The sequence below is a fragment of the Sander lucioperca genome, chromosome 2 (genome assembly GCF_008315115.2).
Source record: "Sander lucioperca isolate FBNREF2018 chromosome 2, SLUC_FBN_1.2, whole genome shotgun sequence".
Taxonomy (NCBI): Eukaryota; Metazoa; Chordata; class Actinopteri; order Perciformes; family Percidae; genus Sander; species Sander lucioperca.
Genome location: NC_050174.1, coordinates 37,689,717 through 37,712,199, shown reverse-complemented (window position 1 = coordinate 37,712,199; position 22,483 = coordinate 37,689,717). Strand labels below are relative to the sequence as shown.

Genomic DNA, 22,483 nt, shown 5'->3' with positions numbered 1-22,483 from the left:
AATGGTTTCAGTTAAGAGCAGTAGTTTGTAAATGTAAATTCATCATTCAGTCGGTCCGCTATTATCTACCACACGTTTTTTTTTTGTTTTTTGTTTTTACAGAGGCAGAGTTTCCTTCTTTACATATTATATGCTTTGCTCCCTCGTATATATGGACATAGAAAAGAAAGACACTGAAGAAATTTGACTCTAAAATCTAGAAACTATAAAGATAATTAAGTGATGAATTCCATGCACATTGTAAACATGAATGTAACAGAGTGATATTCATCAGTTATTTCCCCCAGGCAAACCATAAGGTCAAAAACCATTGAGGTGTCCTCTCCCTGTTGTTACATGAATGTACAGTAGCCTACAACACTAGATAGTTATTGGTTCAGTGAACTAAGTCTATAATTTGGGAGGATTGTACAATTAGGATATGTTCTTAAAATTGTACAATCCTGTCAAATTATAGTCCCAGTTTACTGGACAACACAAATTGTGTGCTAAGAATGTCAAATACAATGCCCATGGAAGAGGAACAAACATGATCCTTTATTGTTAAAGAATTTAAAAAAAAGAATAATCAACTAAAATAATTTAAGGTGCATTAGTCCACTACAGAAACACACATGTACAGCATTGTATGTATTGCCCTTAGTAACAGACTTCATTTAAAACACATTTGACATTTTATCAGCCTTTACTAATTATCTCAACTACTGCTGTAATATATTCAGCAAACTTTTAACAACAATATGAACAGCAGTTTTCATACAGCAATAACAGGAACAATGTCACATGAATAATTATAAAAAATAATGGTCACAACTTTAAATAATAACAGTAGTTAACTGAACAGCAATATGCACCTGTTGTATTTTAATGCAGACTGATAATAATAAGGTAACACCACTGCTGAGTGAACAGAAGAGGCAGCAGGATGAATAAATCCTGGCTGTTAGCCTGGTGAGGACCAGGCTAGCTGTACAGAATAAATCTCCATGGTAACTTAGGTGCCTCTGCTTTTGTGAAACCGAGTCAAGGCTAAATTGAGCCAGGATAACTGGTAAATCCTAGTTTAATCCCTTATCTTGGTTTTGTGAAACAGGCCCCGGCTGGAGCTGCTGCACAACAAATAACACACACTGCTACAAACACACACACAGACTGGCACAAACGCACGCTCAAACTCATCATGAAATCAGTTTGGTTTGTCCCGCCTTGGCTCGGGTAAACTCTGACTGCTTTTTCTCAACTTGGGAAGCTTGAAACACTGTTCTGGCTGAAAGCTGAAAAACACATCCTGGGTGTTTTATGAGAACTTTGCTAACAGCCAGTCCACAGCTTTTCAAGCGCTGGGACTTTTCAGTGCTGTTGCTCACTGGGGAGAAGTGGTGGATGCTTAGTTTTATTTTTTTCTAATCGCAATCTCAGTATGAACTTTCGTCTTTTGTCTTTTTTTCCTGCTAAAAGTGTTTTTTTCTGACCTATGACCCTCTCCTGCACTCCTAATTATGAACATAAAAAGATTAACTTAAGAGAGGCGCTGATAGAAAGTTTGCAGGTTGGATTCCTGCCACGTGTGAATCCTTCTTAAGTCTGTTTCCCTCCTCAGAGAGAGAGAGAGCAGAGGTGAGATGCTCATACAAATCAGAATGGATGTAAAAGAGCAATATGCTTGTACCAAAGTGATGCATTTAAGTGTAGAAATAACTGCACGCCTCTATCTGCAAGGTGAAGGAAATGAGGGGAATCCAGACAAAATGGTTCAATTGGCTTTTTAAAGGCTAAATCTTTCAAAGTGACAATGCGAATGCCAAAATGTTAAGTCACAGCGAAGAAGATAATCAAATGTATAACCTCTGTTCTGGTTGAGAAATGTAAATGTGAATTTAATTGTTCTGAGTCTTTTTTGCCAAGCGGCTGTGCATCATTGGTGGTGCGAGTGCGTCGCCTATAGTGGCGAATAATGGGTAGTGCATTTTGTGATGTTACTGTTGTTAACTAGTGGATGAGTTTAGTTACCACGTGTCAAATGGTGAAATACTGCTGTACGGCTGTTCTATACATGTCGGATCTTTGGAGCAATACGTCCGTAAGTGTTCTTTTGGTTGTTGTATGCAGATATCATAATTAACACTTATGGGAATATATATGCAATAATAGTTATTAAGATGTAATTTCATGTTAGCTTAGCTCATTCTTTTTCCTCGTGTAAGTTATGCTAGCGCTAGCTGCGTGTGTATATGCACTGCTAATGTGTGTGTATGAAACTGTAAGTAATTATAAAGTAATTATATTTTTGTTTGTATTCCTTAGTTTTACAAAAGAAAACAATGCTTGGAGTGAACTGTTCAATAAATCTCCATCTTAAGAAGACGTCAAATCAGCTTCATTCATTGCCTTGTTCGCTATCTGCCTAAGCATTGTTAGGACACAACTGCTAGGACAGAATAACCCCACTGGAATTTAAATTTAAATTCTGAAATACAAGATGGACCTCTGGAAAACAAAGTCAGCAGGGATCTCAGACGTTTAAATTATGCATTTTGCCTCATTTCCACTGCATAGTTTGGCTCTACTTGACTCACTTTAGGTACCAGAACGTTTCTCTATTTCATTTTTCATTTGGAAACCGCTAAATTAAAAAAAAAACTTCTTCAACTGAGCAAAAAGGTTTAACCATTGACATATATATATAATGGACCAACAGATCCCGTTGCTCTGGACAGAGACCAGTGAAGGATATATAGAAGCACTTTTCCGGTGATGGCCAAGCATTACTGCGCAGCCTCCAACTGAGAGAGACGACGTAAATGTGACGTGAGCAACGTGTCTGAAAGTTGTAAGTCTTCTGGTAGCTGTGCCAAGAGAAATCTCAATCATTCCCAATCTTGCAGAGACGGAGAGCGTAGGTATATGTAAGGAGATAACATAGGCACAGGCTAATTATTGCTAACTAAAATGCTAGTTAACATTAGTAATTACACTTAAACAGCTAATGTGAGTCGAAACTGCCTGCAAGCTTCTCCTGTACTATACGGTAATTCCTCTACTGTGCGACAGTACGTCGCGTGGTTATGACACAATCGTTAGCCTATTTTTACAAAAACGTCTGCTACGGAGCCATAACGTGAGGTACAAGGTAATGGAGCCTTTTATACATTGTTGTGTTTCTTTAGAAATAAACAATGGACAAATAGAGTCTTTAAACGCTTCAGATGTAACGTTATTCGCTGTCAAAGTGGCGCCAAAATGAATGGCAGTCAATGGGATGCTAACGGGAGGTGATGGCTTATTAGCATCAAAATGGCGCCATAGGAGCTATGCAGTCGGAGGAGAAGCTTACCCCCTTGGGTTTAACCGTTGCTGTTGGAAAGCCTGTCCACGCCCCCTGCAGGTGGACAGCGATACTGCAGTCTGATGTTGGTTGAGGGAGCGGCACTGAGCTTTGATGTCTGTTTAGACAGTCCCTCCAGGATTTCGCGATGTTGCGATCGCGCCAATTCACGCGAATTCAACCAATCACCGCGAATTTGGTGCGACTCGCAATTTTGACCAATTACCGCAACTTTTCCGCACATTTGACCAATAACCTGAAGTTTCCCGTGACTTCAACCAATCACAGCAGTCCCACATGCACTCTGAGAGCCAATGACCAATCGGGAGTGAGAACGGGTTGATAATTTCCTTGTTTTTGATATGAAGACGAGACGTGTGTGTGACTCATTTACCAACAAAACGTACAGCGAAAGACCGTGCATAACATTTCAGACCGTCCGATACATTTTAACATCAATGTAGACTTTAACGATTTAAAAGTCGCTGAAGTTGCTGCCGTTTCCATCCTGGCTGTCGGCTCTCTGCAGTGGGTGGGGCTACTGCTCCGTACCCCCCTGCAACTGACGCTTGCACACACACGAACACACACACAGACACCCACACAAACACACACACAAACAAACAACACACACGGTGGATGCAGGAGAAAAAGGAGATGAGACGACACGATGACCTAAATTGAGGACAGCTGCGCTCGTTATTGTAAGTGCAATGATAAGTTAAAGTCAGTACTTTATCAAACCGTATGAATGTGTGTCCCAGCCCAGGATAGGAAAATAACTAACAATGTAAAGATCAACAAGCCACTGACATATATGTTCAAATTTGATTGATTCAATAAATTATTATTTTTTGTCTTAAATCCACCAGCCATTTTCATATTATACCAACATTTGCAGCATCCTGAGCCTTTTTGGTAAGGTTATTAGGAAAACTCAGCCCAGAGTAATTTTATTCTCCCCAAAACAAGTTTCCTTTTTATTTTTTAAAGAACTATACAAAAAAAAAAAAAAATCGCAACTTTTTTCTCAAAAAAAAAAAAATCTCAAAAAAAGGCCGCGAAATCCTGGAGGGACTGATTTAGAGAGGCAGCGGACTTTTTAGTTATTCCTTTTCTTCATTCTGTCTGGTTTGTGCGTTTGTGAGGAAAACATGAGTATTGTACATGTGGAGTTTGTTGTGTGACCACATGCAGGTACAATATATATGTTAGTTTAACTGTATAGTTTAACTATTTAGATCGAAGTTATGGCAGGAGTTGTCATGTAAGCCTTACTTTCCTTTGTGATAACGCTGGTCTATATCACACTTTGTGTGTGCTTTGAGTGTTTATATGTTAAATTTAACTTCTATAATATAATGTAGGAGGTTATGTGAAGTGAATCTCAGTTGCTGTGCTCTGTATGCTATGTGCATTTAATCACCTCGTGATTTATTCAACACTCCATGTCTGTAGCCTATTTATAACGTTGGTAACACCTACAGCTAATATTTGTGCACTTTAAGTTTAAAGCTGCTGCTTTTTGTTCATTTAGTAACTATATTAACCACTGTTGATTCCTATACCATTCATAATTATTAGTATAGTTCCTTTATCATTGATATTCTTATACTGCAGCTTAAAATGATATTCTTATTGTATGTATCTTTGTTTCTTGTAGACCACAAACACCAACTCAAACTACCAATGCAACTCAAAATAAAGCTCTGTTAACCAGACATACTTCCTCTGAAGCCTGATTCTTTGACCGGAGTCAAGTCCATATCTGCCGCCTCAACCAGTTAAATTGTGGGAGGTCACACCCCTCCGTTTCACTTGCTTCCACAACCCACAACTTTTGCTAATGGAAGACCAAATCAGAGCTCGAGTTGAGTAGAGCTGTACCATGCAGTGGAAATGCAGCGTTTGTGTCACTTTGCAGCTGATTCTAAATCACGGAAGCATTCACACGTCACTCAAAGAGCACTTAGAGCATTTCAGATGGTAGAAAATCTGTTAGTGCACAAACAGGAAGCACAGCAGCCAATTGTGCATTGTGACTAAAAATCAAATGAGAAATCAGCTAACATGAACACAATGCCAGACTTAATAACAAATAACAAAAAAAAACGATTAGACGATGCAGGAATGTGTATCAGTCCCATCTTGAACTGCAACAATGTTAGACATCAGTACAAGTTGTCGATACTAATGTCATTTTTCAACAGTTTGACGTAATTTCATCAATTGTTACACACAATGTAATAATTTTCTTTTTAAAACAAGATGATCAAACAAGGGTCTAACATAATAAGTGGACTTAATAAGTCCCATTTGTATTGTGTTGGGTGAATAAATTCAGAACCAATCTCCTTTATCATGACATCTCAGATTATATATTTACTGTATTCCACATTCTCCTGCCTGCCTGCAGGTGTTGCTGAAACGGGAAAAAATATTTTTTCTTCTTAATACACACAGGTTTTACAAAACGTCAACAGTGAGTCCTCTGATCTGCAGAGACTTGGAACACACGCCCTGTGTGTGTGTGTGTGCATGTGTGTGTGTGTGTGTGTGTGTGTGTGTGTGTGTGTGTGTGTGTGAGTGTGTGAGTGTGTGTGTGTGTATATAAATGGAGAGTGTGAGCTTAAGAAGCGTGTTTACTGCTGTATTTGACTGCAAAGTGTGGAGAGCAGCACTGAGGCAGAAGGGAAGAACTCATCTTTCTTTACCAATCTGTACAGCATTACTTTCTTTCAATTCTTTTTTTTGCTGTTAGTCATTTTTTAAATGTTTGTACAAGGCAATTTTTCGTTTCCATTTTCTATAAGAAAAAGAAAAAATGAGTGGAGACGAGCTGAAATTTAGCTTTTGAAAAAAGAAAGTGAAAAACTAAATAAATGAGGAACAGTTGGGTTTTGGTAATTTCCTCTCTGGTTATTTCTTAAGTGTGTGTGAACGAGAGAAAGTGAGAGCAGATGGGGGTTAAATGAAGATAATATGAAAGAAGAGCCTTTCAACTACCAAACACGTGATGTTATTTGTGCGACACAGATCACACTGTATAAAATCAAAAGATAGAGTTAAATATGAATTTGTGTGTGAGGCTTCTTACTGGAGCTACGCACGTACGCACTGGTAGCTAGTCAGAAGCAGAGTATGAGGGCGTGCCATGCTAGCAGCTAGGTGAGCATTATAACGTGTTACAAAGTGACACACGTTCATCATGGAAGTAAAGGCTGGACTACAATAGAGCTGTTTGGAGCAGTTTGTGAACAGTGTTTTCTGTTGGAGATGGTAACTCACTTTGGTTTGGACTTTGGACTTTTTCACTTTGTGAACTTATAACATGCACAAAAAAACTAAAAAACTAAAAAATAACACAATAAAGAATAAGGAAAAAGCCAAACAGCATAATATGAGCACTTTAATTCCAGCTTGGTATATGGCTGCATTATTGTGAACTTGACACTGAAACAAGAACTTGTTCCTATTTAAATTTGCACACATTTTGATGCTAAGGTTCCATGTTTCTTTTACCGATGACTGCTGATTTCTTATTTTCTTATTTGTCTGTTGCTCAGACATAGGTGGCATTTACACTGGGGGCACTGGGCTAGCTATAAAAATAAATAATAAAACACTAAAAACAGATATGTGGAATATATTTTGAATGTTCAGCACAAGTTTTGAACATAAGCAAAACAACTTGCGCAAACACATCTGAGGGAGTCAAGGGCTTTATACATTCATTGAAATAGTGTACCTAATTATTGATGTCAACAGGTATATTTAGAGAGGTTATTTACGCAAACAAAAAACACAAAGGGGAGGGAAGAGTAATGCCTTCATGTTGACTCTGCAGGGATAACATTAAATGAGAAAAGTTGCTCTACAGGTGAATTAATATTTGAAAGCAACACAGCATCATATAATCCATTATATTGTTATATATTGAATTGTTACCTGCTGCATACACTTTGTGTTTCCCTTTATATTACTAAAGACATTTCCTCCATAAATGTTGGCATAAAAAATCACCAGAATGCAGGAAATGAGTTTGTAACGCTAAAAATGTCCTGGAGAAGGACCCACAGACCCCCGCATAAAATGTGTCCTCCCCAATGTTGACGGTAAATCTGCGCACTTGTATGGATAACTGTTACTTTTGTATTTGACATGTTGTGTGTTTAGGCCTGTTTTTTATATTTTATAAATGTAATGAATTATTATAATTATTACTAATTTCTTTTGAATTAGTCTTTGTTCTTTGAGCTGGTTCATGACAGTGACCATGAGGTCTTATCTTCACAGTTCTGCAAGCTTAGCGTACAACATTCAAATCACATTTAAATTCAAAGCAAATTTGCAGCGTTCAGTGTAAGAGACAAAAAATCTCCTGTTGAGAAAAGCTTGAACTGAACACATCAATGATATGCAACCTTACTAATGCCTTTAAAGCTGTTTTAAATGCACAAACAGTTTCCAGCAAAATACAGTTAAATATTAAAGGTGCTCTAAGCGATGTCACGCGTTTTTGAGGCTACAACATTTTTTGTCACATACAGCAAACATCTCACTATCTGCTACCTGCCTGTCCCCTGAACACACTGTAAAAAACGCGGTCTCTGTAGACAGCCCAGGCTCCACAAACGGCACCAAAAACAAACTGCGCCAACCTGCACTATGAAACATAACAAACAGTGTTCCAGCCAATAACCGAAAAGAAGGATTTGGGGGTGGGGGTTGAGTGGTTAGTGCGCGGAAGGGAGGGGGAGGGGACGGGATGTGGAGGAGGGAGGGGCGAGCTAGCTCCGTTTTGTTTGAAAATACTTAGAACGTCAACAAGAAGTGACGTCACCCAACATCGCTTAGAGCACCTTTAAATATGCTTTAGTGTTTAAATGTCGTGTTCTGACTCCATCCGTCTTTTTACAGTCAGAGTCTTTCATATGAGTTTATTTCTTTTTGCGCGCAGTATCTCAAACTATATTTATGTACAAAACTAAATAGCAGCGATTTGTAAAGAGGACTTTCTACAACCTAAAAGCATCAAAGACCATTCAAACATACAGACAGTCCTCTCAGAAATCTGACTGGACACAATCAAGCTTTGTGACAGGAGACTCAACAACATGTTAACTTTTTGATGAACTCAGAACTTCTCCTGTTTTGGCTGTTAGACACCGAGGTGTTTAAACATTCAATAAACATGCACAACTTGTGAAACACGAGTGTGTTTAATTATTTTTTAAGACAGTTTTCATACATTAACTTTGTATATGGGACAGGTTATGCATCCAATTTAAATACAGGTGACATGGGCAATAATACAATGTATTCCAACATTTAAATTATTGTTATTCATTTAAACATTTTAAAACAGATTCAGTTTAACAATGACACAATTGTAAGGGTCCATTTTTATGCAGCTAGTGTTAATTTCTATTAAACACTTGTTGCACAGTAGAAAATGTCATTGTTAACAAATAAATCCAGATTCACATTAATCTTAAAATGGTGCATCCTGATTTTTACATGTTTTGTTAATTGTATGTAAAACGTGAAAGTGTTTACATCTTAAAAAGAGCGCAATTCAACTTGGAAACATAGCCTGTACTCTTCACTTTATAGACCACCTTACATGGAAGGTTTGGCTGCATTGCTGACCTCTTCTTTATCTCTACGACTTTAAAGACCTCATAGGGAGGAATCAGCACTTCTCTTTCTTGCGGGTATTTAGAATAGCGGGAGATATCTGCTCCCATGCACGTGAAAATCTGAAAGCATGACTTTTCTCCGAACGTCTTTGCATCGCTGTAATGACCCTGTGAGGCTGAGGTGAAAGAGCCAAATCGAATATGTCTGTTTTTAACATTTTGGCGAAAGTACCTGTTGACTCTACGGTAGCCAGTGAGACATCGTTTTTTCCTATTGGCACTTTTAGCTTGAATGGCAGTAGTCAGGAGAAAGTGAAGTGCGTGATACCCGAATCTGGTCTTGTACTGAGGTCCCTGGGTTCGAACTGCATTGTTGAAATCACGATAGACTTTGTCAGAGGTGTAAGAATAAAGAGCTACAATCTGATCTTTTTTCAGTACTTTTTTAGACCAGTTGTTAAATTTTGTGCGGACAATTTTCTCTGAGCGGTCCCAGACCGCTTTGAAGGTTGGGTTTATGTTCTTCTCATTCTGCAGGTAGTATTTTACCACCTTCTTCATTTGTTCTCGGCACCCACTGTAGCTGTCGTCAACAGAGTTTTTAGCCATGTCCAGTGGAAGCACACTGTTTTTCCCAGCTACAGCACCAGATTCACCGGCCTTCTTCAAAGAAATAATAGACATTTTGAGAACAATTAATCTTGTTTTCTGATCATCTTACAGATGTTAGTGCACAGCAGTTACAATGAAGCAACCCTACCATTGCAATTCCTGTAGAGACTCCATAAGTGAGAAGCACTGCTGCCAAAACGACCATCATTGCCATCTTCCACCAAAGCAGAAACCTGGAGACACAGCTGTTAGATAAAATAATCCCTGGCAACTGTGTGAGTCGAGCAGAAAGACCCGTCAATGGAACAGCATGGTCTGGGTACAGTACACTTATATGGGAAGCAATTAAGGAAGTTAAAAAGTTGGTGTAAGATACAGTAAAACAGGTCATTAGTGTCCTTTAATAAGGAAGAGGTGGTTGTGGAAGATAGGCATGACCAAATATGGGAAAGTAATAGCTTATCTTCACAACTCTGTGACGAAAGAGAGCCAAAAAGTCTCCTCCTGTTGAACAGCTTGATCTGGAACAAAACATAATATTAGTAACGTTTTATTTTGTGAAGATGAAAGTAGGCTAGTATCTCTAAAAAAGCAGCTTCCAAAATAGTTTCCAGCGAAGTGCAGGTAAACACTGAACAAGTATTCAGATCTTTTACGGCAGTAAAAGTAATACCACACTGTATAATTACTCCACTACAAGTGAAAGTCTTGCACTCAAAACCTTACTCAGGTAAACATATTTTAGTTTTATCATTACAATATGCTTAAAGTACTTAAAGTACAAGTATTGTTCAGTAAAGTGTTCCCTGTTACTGTTTCTGGATTAATATTACTGCTGCAGTAATGTGTATGTTGCATTTTATTGCTGTAGATGTTTAATGTTGTGCTAATGTTAACTCCTTAATATACTGTTGGGTAGTTTATTCTACAGCAGCGCATCACATTCTATAAGATCATCATATGTTTGGAGCGTTGCTGTCCTGTGAGAACCACGTATCTCTAAAATAAGGCCCTGTTTTCAGCTTTGTTACGATGCATGTGTCAGCTGATCCAAGAGGCTTTTTACAGACGTCGTTTAGCTTAAGAGGTAGGAGAATTTTCTCAACACTTAAAGGAACACTTCATCCTTCAGTTTATCACAAACATTCAACATTAACACATCTGGAGATACATGGTTTTCACTGGACAGGAAGGGGATGGAAAACTGTCATCTGAGAAGTAACTAAAGCTGTCAGACAAATGTACACTGTAAGAAAAAAATCTGTAGAAAAACGGATGATGTCCTGGCAGAAAATGACCAGTACCTTTTCTGTTTAAGTTTACTGACATTTCTGTTAATCCAAAAACAGAAAATTCTATTGATTTAAAGTATGTCCTCTGTACCTGTAAACAGACATTTCTGTTAATCCAAAAATCAGAATACAGAAAAACACCTGTGAAAAATCAATACAGAAAATTCCTTCATATTAACACAGAATTTTAGCCCATATTTCTACGGACTTTTCTAACAGTGTAGTGAAGTAAAAAGTACAACATTTATCTCTGAGATGTAGAGTAGATTCAAGTATAAAGGTGCATAACATGCACATACTCAAGTAAAGTACAAGTACCTTAACTTTGGCAGAGATATGTTTGACATAATTTAGAAGTAGTGTCTTCATTACATAGTTTATCCACCAGAGAGTACTGACGACAACACAAACTTTATTCATAGCTTCTTTCCTGCACACACGTAGCTCAGTGTTTTACAAAACACAACAGATTTAAACACTTTTTTTATGTGTACACTGTAAAATGTCCTACTCAGTCTCAGTGCATGTTTGGTCTTTAATAACATTTAAAATGTTTTCTTACGTGCTTATGTAAAAGGAAGGAAAGGAGTCGAGATGTTTTATAAACTCTAAAATGCAGATATGTTTTAGTGATCTGGTCATTCCAGTGCAGTTCAGGTTAATTTTCATGGGAGGCTGTGTGGACAAACAAAAATAGTTGTCATTTCATAGGAAATTTGAATCCTAACACACACACACACACACACACACACACATTTGATGAGTTGATGGGTGTCACTTATGAAGCAACTTCCTGATCACACAGACCTCGGCTGCTCAGTCTGAGTTTATCTGCTGGCTTCCTCCTCCACCGCTCACATCTTAATCACATCACACATGAAAATAACATGTTCTCTGTCTTTAGTTCTTTAGAGGGAAAATAGCAGGTGTAGAAAAGAGATGGACGCTTTTGGATGTTTAAAATGAGCTGGTCTTTTGAGTATATTGTCATTTTCACCATTACAGTAAGATGGACATTTGGTCTCCTAAACTGCACCTTGCTACGTGGACTGTGATGAGCTTCCTCTGTGTGTTTTCTCATGGTGAGTTGCCCACACCATGAGACAACACTTCATAACAAAAGCCTTATATTTAATTTAGCTACTTATTCAAATGTTAAATCTTCTGGGCGGTTTTCTGTTTTCCAGATATGTTTTGTGGTCGATCTGGATTCGTTTAAAGGAAGGGACTTAGATTAAGCTTCCAAACATGCCGAGTTTACTGTAACTTCAAATATTTAGCTGTATGTCAGTGTTATTTGAGCGAGGTCCAGTTGTGAAGATAATTTACTTCAGTAAAAATAACAATGCCACACTGTAAACGTATGTGTTGGTTCCCAAACTTCAGGACTTCTGTCACCTTAAAACAAAACAATATGTGCATGCGACCCCTTACCAGTTTAATGTGGTATGTGTCAACCAAGTGATTTTCCCTTCTAGGATTGGTACATTTAAAGTAAATATTAGAGGTTTGAAAAAGTTAAACTATCTAAGACAACAAAAATAATAAATAAAACCCATTGAAAAGTTGTATTCCTGACCACTAGGTTGAGAACCACTGAAATAATCCACACTTAAGATGTAATTCAGAGAGATATTCCACTAAATTATTTAACTTGTCCAGCAAATTGGTCCTATATATTAAAATAAAGACTCCTGGATGATGCACTTACATTTATGTGGTACATTTTAGTGTTCCTTAATCCAAAACAAACACAAGTTGCAGACACTGATTAGATTCAGCTGAGTGATGGTTTTGTTGTACTGTCTGGTTTTCTGTGTGTTTGTGTGTCAGAGGTGACAGTGAGGGACTCTGACCTGAAGCTGTGTGAGACGGACGAGCGAGTGTGTGTCACTGACCTCAGAGCCTGTGCCCCTCGACCTCCTGCATCTATACAGAGTGACTGAACACACACACACACACACACACACACACACACACACACACACACAGCAATTTCCTGATCACACAGACCTCGGACTAAATGAGGTCCTTTGAACTGTATTCTTCAAGCATTATATTTAAAGAACACGCACTTTTGATAGCCCCAGTGATGGTGAATGTAAACTCCCATGCTATAAACAACTGCACCAAAACATAGACATATCAATGCATAACCCCAATGCATAAAAAAATTAACAAATCATCAGAGCCAGCCGCTCCATAATAAAAAAAGTTGATCTGATCCTCTGAAGTAGGCAGCCACACTACTGTTCCTGTTGCTACACTCCCTCCTGCAGCATTGGTCTCCATCTCTGTTGTTTCTGGTAATCCACATTCAGACCCACAGCAGGCTTGTTGTTCTGTGTTGGTTATTTCCATAGATTCGTTATCCATGTCTATCTCTTCATCCTCCTCTTGCTCGTTTTGTTCTTCCTCTTCCTCATATTCCTCACTGTCCTGTCTTTCTCCCTGGTGTGCTGGCTCAGATGTGTCGCTAACATTAGTGCTAGCAGTATTAGCGCTAATGCTAGCTGAAGCTGCACTTGATTTTAAAAACAAATCAGTCAGTTTGCAGCATTTTTCACCATCAGCCAACAGGGCTCTCTTATATTTCTCTCTCTTGTTCTCCACTTGATGCCTCGATTAATTTTTTTTGTCAACAGTATAGCTTCCAACTTCCAACTTCCAACAACCACACTGACGCAGACGTGGTCTACTTGATTTTGTCTCAAAATTCCCCGAAGGCATTGCTTCATTTTTACTTTTGCAATCAAATAAAAGAAATGCAGGTAGATTTGTTTTATTTCAAACCATGCACGTTTTTGAACATCTGATCTGAATAAGTAATTTCGCTACAAAACAATGCAGACTGATGTAAAAGTCCGTGACTGTAGACGGTAGAGAATAACTATGACTGTGATATTGAGAAACTCATATGTGGTATAAAAACTGATCAGATTAAAATTCTGGTAAGTTTGAAGGATTTGGAGAATTTTGGCTATCATTGACCAAAGAATGTTATTATTGACGCTTGAAAGGGGGCCGAGAGAAATGGTATGGGTCACTGTTTACAATTAAGGGGCTCCTCTGGCATCTTCCCAAATTCCAGATTACCAGTCCGTCATTGTTTGATCTAGTATGCCATCGGAGTGCTGACTATAGGAATGTCCACTAGAGGTGTTGCCTGTGAATTTAATTTTCTTTTCTATGCCATAAGCTCTCTGTTGTTTTCCTGCAGAGATGCTGAACATGTCCTGTTGCTACCAGATATCACACAGATCCATGACATGTGAGTGGAGTCAGGAGTCAAACAGCTACACTGAGTCTGATGTTTCTCTCATCTTCAGCAGGTAAACACTGACCAAAGGGAGACGGCTTACTAATGAAATTCATGTTAGAGGTTATACTCCTCTCCAGCAATTGGCTCTGTAGCTACTATAGCTTACTACAGTCTTAAGAGCTGGTAAAGTGCATTTAGTAGGGTGTTGGAATAAGGTGTAAAGATTAAGCAACAGATGTGTAACGTTAAAAAACAAATCCCTCAGGCCATAATCTTTGTTTCTCTTTCTCTTTTTTCTTCAGCGCAGATACAATCATATCCTGTCAGGGAATCTTCAACCCTGCAGCTGTCCTCAATGTAACAGCTAGGATCAAAAACTACATGATGGAGAGGGAGGTCTGGTCCCAGCCTCATACTGTATTTCTTTATGATGCAGGTAGGTGGCCCAGAACTCTCATCACTCCATTACCCAGTACTGACTGTCATACCATCTAACTGTCTATATTTTACAGTATAAGAATTTGTAGATTTGAGAACTGACAGACTGCCTGCAAGAAAATTGTGAAATTATGATCAAGTCGTTAAATACTCCCTGTGTCCGTATCTCATCTCCTCTCCTTGTTTCCTTGTCTCCTCTCCTTAGTCAAACCCTCTCAGCCTGTGTTAACTGTACTTGGCTCCACTGAGGACTCTATTGTTGTGTCTTGGAGAAGCAACGTTGGTGACGGCAGTTGTCGGCTTCACTACAGAGACGACAACACTCACACATGGACCCAGGTCAGTATCATACAAACACTCTTGTTATTTATGAGAACACTGTTGGCTAACATTTAATACCTGGAGGCTTGCCTTAACTACTGTATAACCACAAGCAAATTGTTATTCAACACAATTTCACCCACAATTTCATATTTCTTGTGCCATTTGTTTGAGACATGCTCTACAAAAAAAAACCTTTAACCCTAAAATAAAGTTAAACTTATCAGGATCAGCTTGTCCCCAGGTTTAATGAGTCCCCACAATGTGAGTGTGTGATTAACGTTGAGTCCCCACAATGCTGTTAGTACAAGAACACACACACATTGAAAATTGCATGTCTTAGCTAAGCCTTTTTGTATTATGGAAATACCAGCTTTGTCCCAGTACTCCTCCAAACCCTTTCTTTTATTTCAGTGTTGCCTTTGGTTTGGACTTTGGATCCATCTTTTTCTAGAGCTAGATGTTATTAGACCAAAATTAGAGAAATGTCTGGGTGGAGGAAGAGCAGAGAGCTTAACAGTTGCTTCACAGAGCAAAGTTGTAAATTGGGGCTTAGTTTTAATGCAAATGATTTACAATCAGAAAGTGAGAGGTTGAGTAAAAGGCAAAGGAAAAAAATAGGACACAGCTGATAACTCTGAAATTGCAAAACGGCTCAAAATGCCCTTGAGCAAATCCACTGAATACCAAAAGTCAAATTCTCTCTTGCACTCTTTGCTGTCTGTTTCTAGGCTCCAGATTATGTCCCTGCACATCAAGATCAGACACTGACCTATGCGATCAGAGACCTCCTGACGTTTACGGTCTACAGAGCTGCTGTGGCCTGCAGAGAGGACTCCGGCATCTGGAGCGACTGGAGTTCTGACGTTAGCATGAGGACACTGGACAGGGGTAACACTTTACATTCAAACTGGAATTAAATTATATGCTGGGGACTGAATTCATAGGAAAGAAATGTGGTGAGAAACTGAGACGAAGACTTCATGAATTCATATTAAATACTTTCTCAGGATACATGACACTACAATAGACTAAACCAATGACATCAAACATTAAACCAGTATTTTTAAAGAGCTGTAGTTAACTAAGGTTTTTTCCTTCGCTAGTGCCCTCCAGGCCACCAGAGGTGTGTTACAGAGTGGAGACAACAGACTCTGGTGGATCTTTTCTCCTTCATCTCATGTGGAAGGTACTTTGAAATACTTTTTATTATCGTATTAAACTATAAAAAAAAATCCTGATTAGTACAACTGAATGCCCCTCCGTGCAGAAATAGCCAATCTTTGAAAGGTGATTGAGCTGTTAGTGTCATTTTTGCACCAATAAGCAGCATCTCACATTTCAGAAATGTTATGTCTCTGTCAGCAATGTTCGCTAACGTTACCGGTTCTTGTAAAGAAAGATAGCAAATTTAAGAACGAATTAAGAATGCATGACAAAAATTACTTCAATTTCAACTGTGGACCTAAATGTTTTTGTTGATGTTGACAAAACTCAAACTAACCAAAACTAATTTAATTTTATGTCAAAAGACAGAAACTATATCAAAATCAGGTGGCAGTCTTAAAATTCCAAACAAATGTTTCCAAACAAATGTGGTATACAATGTATTTTGAAAACGTCTTGTCTGTCTGCAGGACCTTGACCTCCGTGATGGCGGAGGTCGTATCCTTGGATACCAGGTGAGCTACAAGCCAGTGAAGAAGCAGCAGCTGCAGGACAGAATAACTAAAAATGTCACAGATGTGACGGCGCTCCTGGTGGTGGAAGAGGGGAACTGCAGTGTCACAGTTACTGCCTGCAATACGGCCGGCTGTGGACCTGCTGCACATCTCAGCATTGACACACAAACACAGAACAGTGAGTGGCACACTGGTGTTAAGGAAAAACACTTAGGAGCAGCACAACTCATTTCACATATGTGAAGAAGGTTCAGGAGACCTTGATGACTTATACAGGAGCATTTAATGAACACTCAATTGAGGAGACAATAAAGCTTAACCACAATGTGTTATTGTGCAGTGTCATCCCCCCAAATGTTGTCTAAGCTTTCCTTTAGTCTCATCATAACACAACATGGTGTTTCTGAAAATTCCACCACAACTGGCTATTGCATGGAAATACTGAAATAGACAGAACTATGTTTTATCTATTAGATTGCCAATCATGGCTATCAGCACTTTCCACTTATGTAATATCCTGTGTGTGTGTGTGTGTGTGTGTGTGTGTGTGTGTGTGTGTGTGTGTGTGTGTGTGTTTTCTATCAGAGAAGGAAGCAACAGAGCAGTGTCATGATGTTCAGATAACACTTATTGCAACACATCTTTTCTCCAGTCAAATGTTTACTTTAATTATGAAATATTTGCTTGTTTCATGTGTTTCAACTTGTCGCTATTTAAAAGAATGAATCTTAGACTGTGCAAGGTGCGAGACAGTGTGAGATGTCACTTAACTCACGGCTGTGTGGTTAACGGCTTAAATCTGCATAAGTGTTTTGCTAAATATTGAGATGATTGAGTTAATTTATGGATCTCTGTGAACAACCTGTCCAGGATAAAACCCACTCCTTGCTCAGTGTCAGCTGGGACAGATTCCCCTGTCGTCACCCTGCAAAATGATAAACAGATTTACATAAGGGATGGATGCAGTGTGGTTTGTTCATTTGCATGTAGACATTTACAAGATAAGTCACATTGTGTTAGTATGTTGGTGTTCATGCTGATCATGGTGATAAAAATGCATGATGATAATCTTGTTGTTAATCACAATCCTGTTGTTGTATTCTGTAGCTCTCCCGTCAGTCAGAAGCTTGTGGGTGTCCAGTTCTTTCCCGGCTATGAAGGGCCTACTGGTCCAATGGGAGAGCCCCACAGCCTCGCCCTCTGTCCCGCCTGTCAGTCATCTTGCTGTTCAGTGGCGCTCTGGGACTCGTCCATCCACCAGCCGCTGGACCACAGTGGACAACAACACCACCTCCACTGTCATACAAGGTACAACTATGTTGGAATATCCAACTATGCAGAGGAGATACTTGTCATTGTGTATGTTTGGGTGGTGCATGTTTTAATCAAAACATGCATCAGTTTGTGTGATGGTGTCACAAATTTAGCAGGAACATGCACTGTTTTCTTTGTACATAGCTCTATATAGCTGCACACTTTGGGTTTTGTGCTTCGCAAACAGGTTAAAAGGAAAGTAGAAATTTAAAAAGCTAAAACAGTCAGAAAGGCTTTTACTTAAAAACATTTTTTTATAAAAGCCTGTCCCCAATGGAGCCTGGTTTACTCTATGAGGTGAGTATATGTCATATTTCATGTACAGTGTGTACTTACAGTGTATGTGGTATGTTTACAGATGTTGACCCTGATGAGTCCTACCTGATCAGTGTGTTCCCCATCTACCCCCATCAGCAGTGTGGATCGCCTCAGTTGCTGTCTGCCAGTCTGCAGCAGGGAGGTAAACATGCATCCAGCCTTTCAAAGCACTAAATAATAACTTCATCCAGTTAAACCTGCGACTTCAACCCTCAGCTAAGACCTTATCATCCCAGTTGGCATTATTACGTTTACATCAACACCTTACTGGTTGGATAAGATGGAATAATGCTTGCCTAAGATTAAACTGACAATAGTTCCTATGGCAAAACGGTCCCAGTATGGACGGATTACAAAATGGCCTACCGGGCACAGGCTGACTTACAAAATGTTGCTGAAAAAAACACAAAACTATCACAAAGAGACGCTAAATGACGCGGACATAGACAAAACAACTTCAAAAGACACAAATTGACTATAAAGAGACACAAAATTACTACAGAAGTAATAATAAAAAAAACAAAGAGATGCTAAATGACTGAAAATGGGCATAAAACTAGGGAGGCAACACAGTTTTACATTATTGATAAATCTGTTGATTATTTTCTCAATTAATTGATTAGTTGTTTGGTCTATAAAATGTTAGAAAATTGTGAAAAATCTGTGTTTCCCAAAGCCCAAAATGATGTCCTCAAATGTCTTGTTTTGTCCACATCTCTAAGCTATTCATTTACTGAATACTGGAATCTGAGAATTTTTTAATTTAACATTACTTAAACCGATTAATAGATTATCAAAATAGTTGGCGATCAATTTAATAGTTGACAACCAATCAACGAATCTCATCAGTTCTACATAAAACAATCAAAGACATACACATAACGACTACAAGTGACCTAAAATGACTACAAAGAGACACAAAACGGCCACAAAGACATGCAAAACGACTAACAATAGAAGCAAACCACTACAAAGGGATGCAAAATGACTCTTTGAGACTCTCTGAGTTTGGGTATCTTGTTTCTATACTGGGGGGGGCTCTTACCAGTCTGTGCCCAACGGTATGCCCACATGTTTAGACCTTATTATTAAGGAACTTTGCTGACATTGGAATCGGAGATTAAATTATGTTTATTGGGGATTTACTGGGTAACATTAATTCGGTCCATTGTTTTAACTGGAAATATTGGGCACCGCCACGAGACAGAAAACCTTCACATAGACGTTTACAGGAAGATTTCTTGTGTGTTTTCTCAGCACTGATGGAGCCTGTCCAACTGAAGGTGGGGGTCGTGACCAAAACCACAGTAACAGTGGTGTGGGTGTGGCAAAGGAAGGCTGGACCAATCAGAGTGAACAGATACAGAGTCATGCTGACAAAAGAATCAGAGAGTGAAAGTAGGTTTTCTCACTGCTGTTAGAAAGTTAAAAGTGAATCTGTTGATGCATTAGTGAAGAGTTGTTGTTTTTTTACAATCAGTCTAAGTACAAAGAACGTCCACTCTTCTCCAGCGCTGTCTTTGTGGCCGGACCAATGGCAGCTCACCTTCAACAACCTGAAACCCAACACTGAGTATTCTCTTCTCCTATTGGCTGATGATGTTTCCAGAAACATCATCCTTGTGAGGACAGACTTTAGTGAGTTGAACTGGTTTTCTAAAAGCAGAATGTGATTTAATGATCCCAGCGTGGAAAACATTTTAACTGTTGAATATTGAGATGTAATCACCTCTCGATTAACAGGAATGAGACAATGATTTGTTTTTTGATGGCTCTTGGGTGTGATTTTCTAACTTTGTGGTAGTTTTTTTTTTTCATCATGCTTACAAGAAATAATTCATTTGACATCTAAATTTGAATACTGGAAAACTGAAATATGATATCTTACATTATGAATTAAAATAGAATAATCACTAATATTATTTGTATCTTGTATAATCAGCCTAAATAAAATATAACATAAAATAACATATAAAATCTAAATAAATGGATTCTACAAGTTCCCAGTGTTTCCCATCACTAATTTACTGTGTTATCGACAGTGTGACTGCAGGTAGAGGAATAAATGCATTTACACACAATAATCCTTTGATTCTGAGCTAACTAGGAATGTTTTATTTCAGATGAGATGCCAGTGGTGGCTACAGCAACTCCTCTGCTGCTGCTGGCTGTCACTGTGTTCATCATCTCCATCCTGTCCAGGACTGTGTGAGTCAACACACACTCATGGTCACATCTGAAGGCTCATGCACCTACACTGTTCTGTTACTGTTGCTGCTGATTGGTTGAATCCATTATTTAACCACATTTTGTGAACTAACTTAGCATAGCTGTCCAAAGAAAGTTATGGAAGGTAGAAATATGTCAAGAATGACGACAGTATGTTAAAAAGCAAATCAAACACATGCCTTACGTCATCTTTCGTTCCAAAAAGCCCTTGAAATCAGATTAATGGGCCTTGACTTTCTTAGTGTTTCAGCTGAATTAAATTAAAATTCATCAATAATACCATTACTCACAGAACAGTGTGAAAACCAATGCATTCTTTTTGAATAAAAAGTGAATAAGTCTTTATTGATACGGCTAATGCATAGCAAAGAGTAAAAAAAAAAAGAGTTATAGCAGCAATACCATTACTGTGCAGGTACAAGTCGTACTTCTTCCCGCCCATCTCCACCCCCCGGGACAGTACGATAGGCCAGTGGCTGATGGACCCAAACCACCAGGTGAGTTTGGTTTTCTTTAAACTAGGGTGTTATTGATGTTTTGGCTTGTGTATTCCCAGGTCATCAAGTGTTCTGCTATACTCATCTTTACAGATGAATTCAACTTGGTCACAGAAACAATCCTGTTTATTCTGTTGCTTAATCTCATATTCAGTTTTAAAGAAAAAAATCTGCATCTTTTCACTCTGCAGTTTCACTCCTTTCAGGAATTTTCAAGTGACAGACAAGTGTGATTGAAGAAACCTCTCAAAACGAGTAGATTTTATATTTGAAAAATTTAAATGATCTCATCTGATTGGCAGTTACCTTTATTTGTTTTAACATGGTTTAAGTCAGTCATTGTTACTGTTATTTGTGTTATCATGATGGTTCCCCTCTGATTAATATTGGTGGCAGATTATGGAATCCATCTCTGAAATCTGACAATATTTGACTCTTTATTTTCATTAAACTTAGGGGGGACTGTTTACAACTCTTCATTGATGCTTTATGATGTTCCATTCACATATTTACAGTAAACCCGTAAACTCAAAGATTGCTGTTTTTAAGGCTTTAAACTTTTCTTTATATCCAATGACTCTTTCCTGATTAAAATCCAATCTATTATTCCCCACAACAGAAAACTGCAGAGAGAAACCTCCTGGATATTGAGGACTTCCAGGTGACAGATGTACTCGGAGAGAAGAGTCTCATCACGGTCTGTCCGAACTCCCAGCCCTCCTTAGAAGAGGACCTACATGAAGACACCTCTCTGCTGTCGATCAGCCACCTCATCATCAAACCGTCAGCCCTAGAACTGGACCCAGAGTATATTTCTGATGCTCCAGTGATCACAGAGCACCCACTGGTTTCTCTCCAGTCCTACCATGCTGACTCAGTTTTCCCATCTGAGGAGAGCCGTGAGGCTGACGCTGCTATGCTGCATCAGACACATGAAGCCAACAGTTGCTTTCCTCAGAAAGAGGAAGAGAGTGACTTTTCTGAGAGGTTACATCAGAAGGAGAAGGAAACTGCACTGAAATGTCATTTTCGTGAATTCATGCCAAACAGCCACTGTGCTTATCAGATAACCTGTGAAGCACAGTATGTTTCTTCATTTCTGGGGAAAGCGGATGTGTAAACAGTGAGTGGACACTGGTCTTATCTGATCTGTGAGACTGATTATGCACAGCGTACTTCAGGGTAACAAGTCGACAACCTACTGTATCCTTAACCACTGGAGGGGCAAAGCACATTGCTTTGGCTGGTGGGTGGCACCTGAATTAAAAGAGTTTATTCTCTTATTTGTGGCCATTTTAAGAACTCTCAGATGCAGGCTTAGCAGGCGTTCAAACTGAAACCAGACCTGCGTTAAAACATTGGTGGGGGCTTGTTACTTCAGATTCCAGCGAGATGTAAAATATCTTGGTTTGTTTCAGATGCCAAAACACTGCACAGTGGTTTGCCATATTTTATCTTTTGTCACAAGGTAAACAGTAGAATTATGCCATTCCCGTAACAAAGTAACAGGAATATGTGCTTCCACGTATTTGGCCACAGCAGCATCTTGCT

General features: G+C 38.8%; 2 protein-coding genes and 1 long non-coding RNA gene across 5 annotated transcripts in view; 1 reads left to right on the top strand and 2 right to left on the bottom strand.

Annotated features, from left to right (window-relative positions):
* The window catches only part of LOC116054402, a 16,013-nt gene extending 10,734 nt beyond the window's left edge, over positions 1-5,279 (bottom strand). The window contains exons 1-2 of the long non-coding RNA XR_004106057.1: positions 5,144-5,279; positions 1,705-1,706 (exon numbers count right to left, since the gene is read on the bottom strand). This is a non-coding gene — a long non-coding RNA (uncharacterized LOC116054402). The remainder of the gene's footprint in view (positions 1-1,704; positions 1,707-5,143) is intronic.
* Positions 1-22,483, top strand: part of LOC116054394 (interleukin-6 receptor subunit beta) — a 23,876-nt gene extending 1,393 nt beyond the window's left edge. Inside the window, exons 1-15 of one of the 3 annotated variants that reach the window (XM_031305927.2) lie at positions 11,698-11,953; positions 12,705-12,809; positions 14,092-14,203; positions 14,436-14,569; positions 14,777-14,910; positions 15,624-15,783; positions 15,999-16,081; positions 16,530-16,752; positions 17,682-17,882; positions 18,247-18,348; positions 19,464-19,604; positions 19,719-19,844; positions 20,330-20,414; positions 20,851-20,932; positions 21,552-22,483. In XM_031305927.2, coding sequence (XP_031161787.2) covers positions 11,881-11,953; positions 12,705-12,809; positions 14,092-14,203; positions 14,436-14,569; positions 14,777-14,910; positions 15,624-15,783; positions 15,999-16,081; positions 16,530-16,752; positions 17,682-17,882; positions 18,247-18,348; positions 19,464-19,604; positions 19,719-19,844; positions 20,330-20,414; positions 20,851-20,932; positions 21,552-22,052 — 2,262 coding nt within the window. In that variant the 5' untranslated portion in view covers positions 11,698-11,880 and the 3' untranslated portion in view covers positions 22,053-22,483. Of the gene's footprint in view, positions 1-11,696; positions 11,954-12,704; positions 12,810-14,091; positions 14,204-14,432; positions 14,570-14,776; positions 14,911-15,623; positions 15,784-15,998; positions 16,082-16,529; positions 16,753-17,681; positions 17,883-18,246; positions 18,349-19,463; positions 19,605-19,718; positions 19,845-20,329; positions 20,415-20,850; positions 20,933-21,551 lie in introns of those variants that run through there. The other 2 variants (XM_035996994.1, XM_031305928.2) reach the window with 2 other exon arrangements.
* LOC116054398 (GPI-linked NAD(P)(+)--arginine ADP-ribosyltransferase 1-like) lies at positions 8,533-9,836 on the bottom strand. The gene is made up of 2 exons (XM_031305941.2): positions 9,728-9,836; positions 8,533-9,630 (listed from the first exon to the last, which is right to left on the bottom strand). Exons 1-2 carry the CDS (start codon positions 9,791-9,793, stop codon positions 8,881-8,883), a joined length of 816 nt encoding a protein of 271 aa, XP_031161801.2. The 5' UTR covers positions 9,794-9,836; the 3' UTR covers positions 8,533-8,880.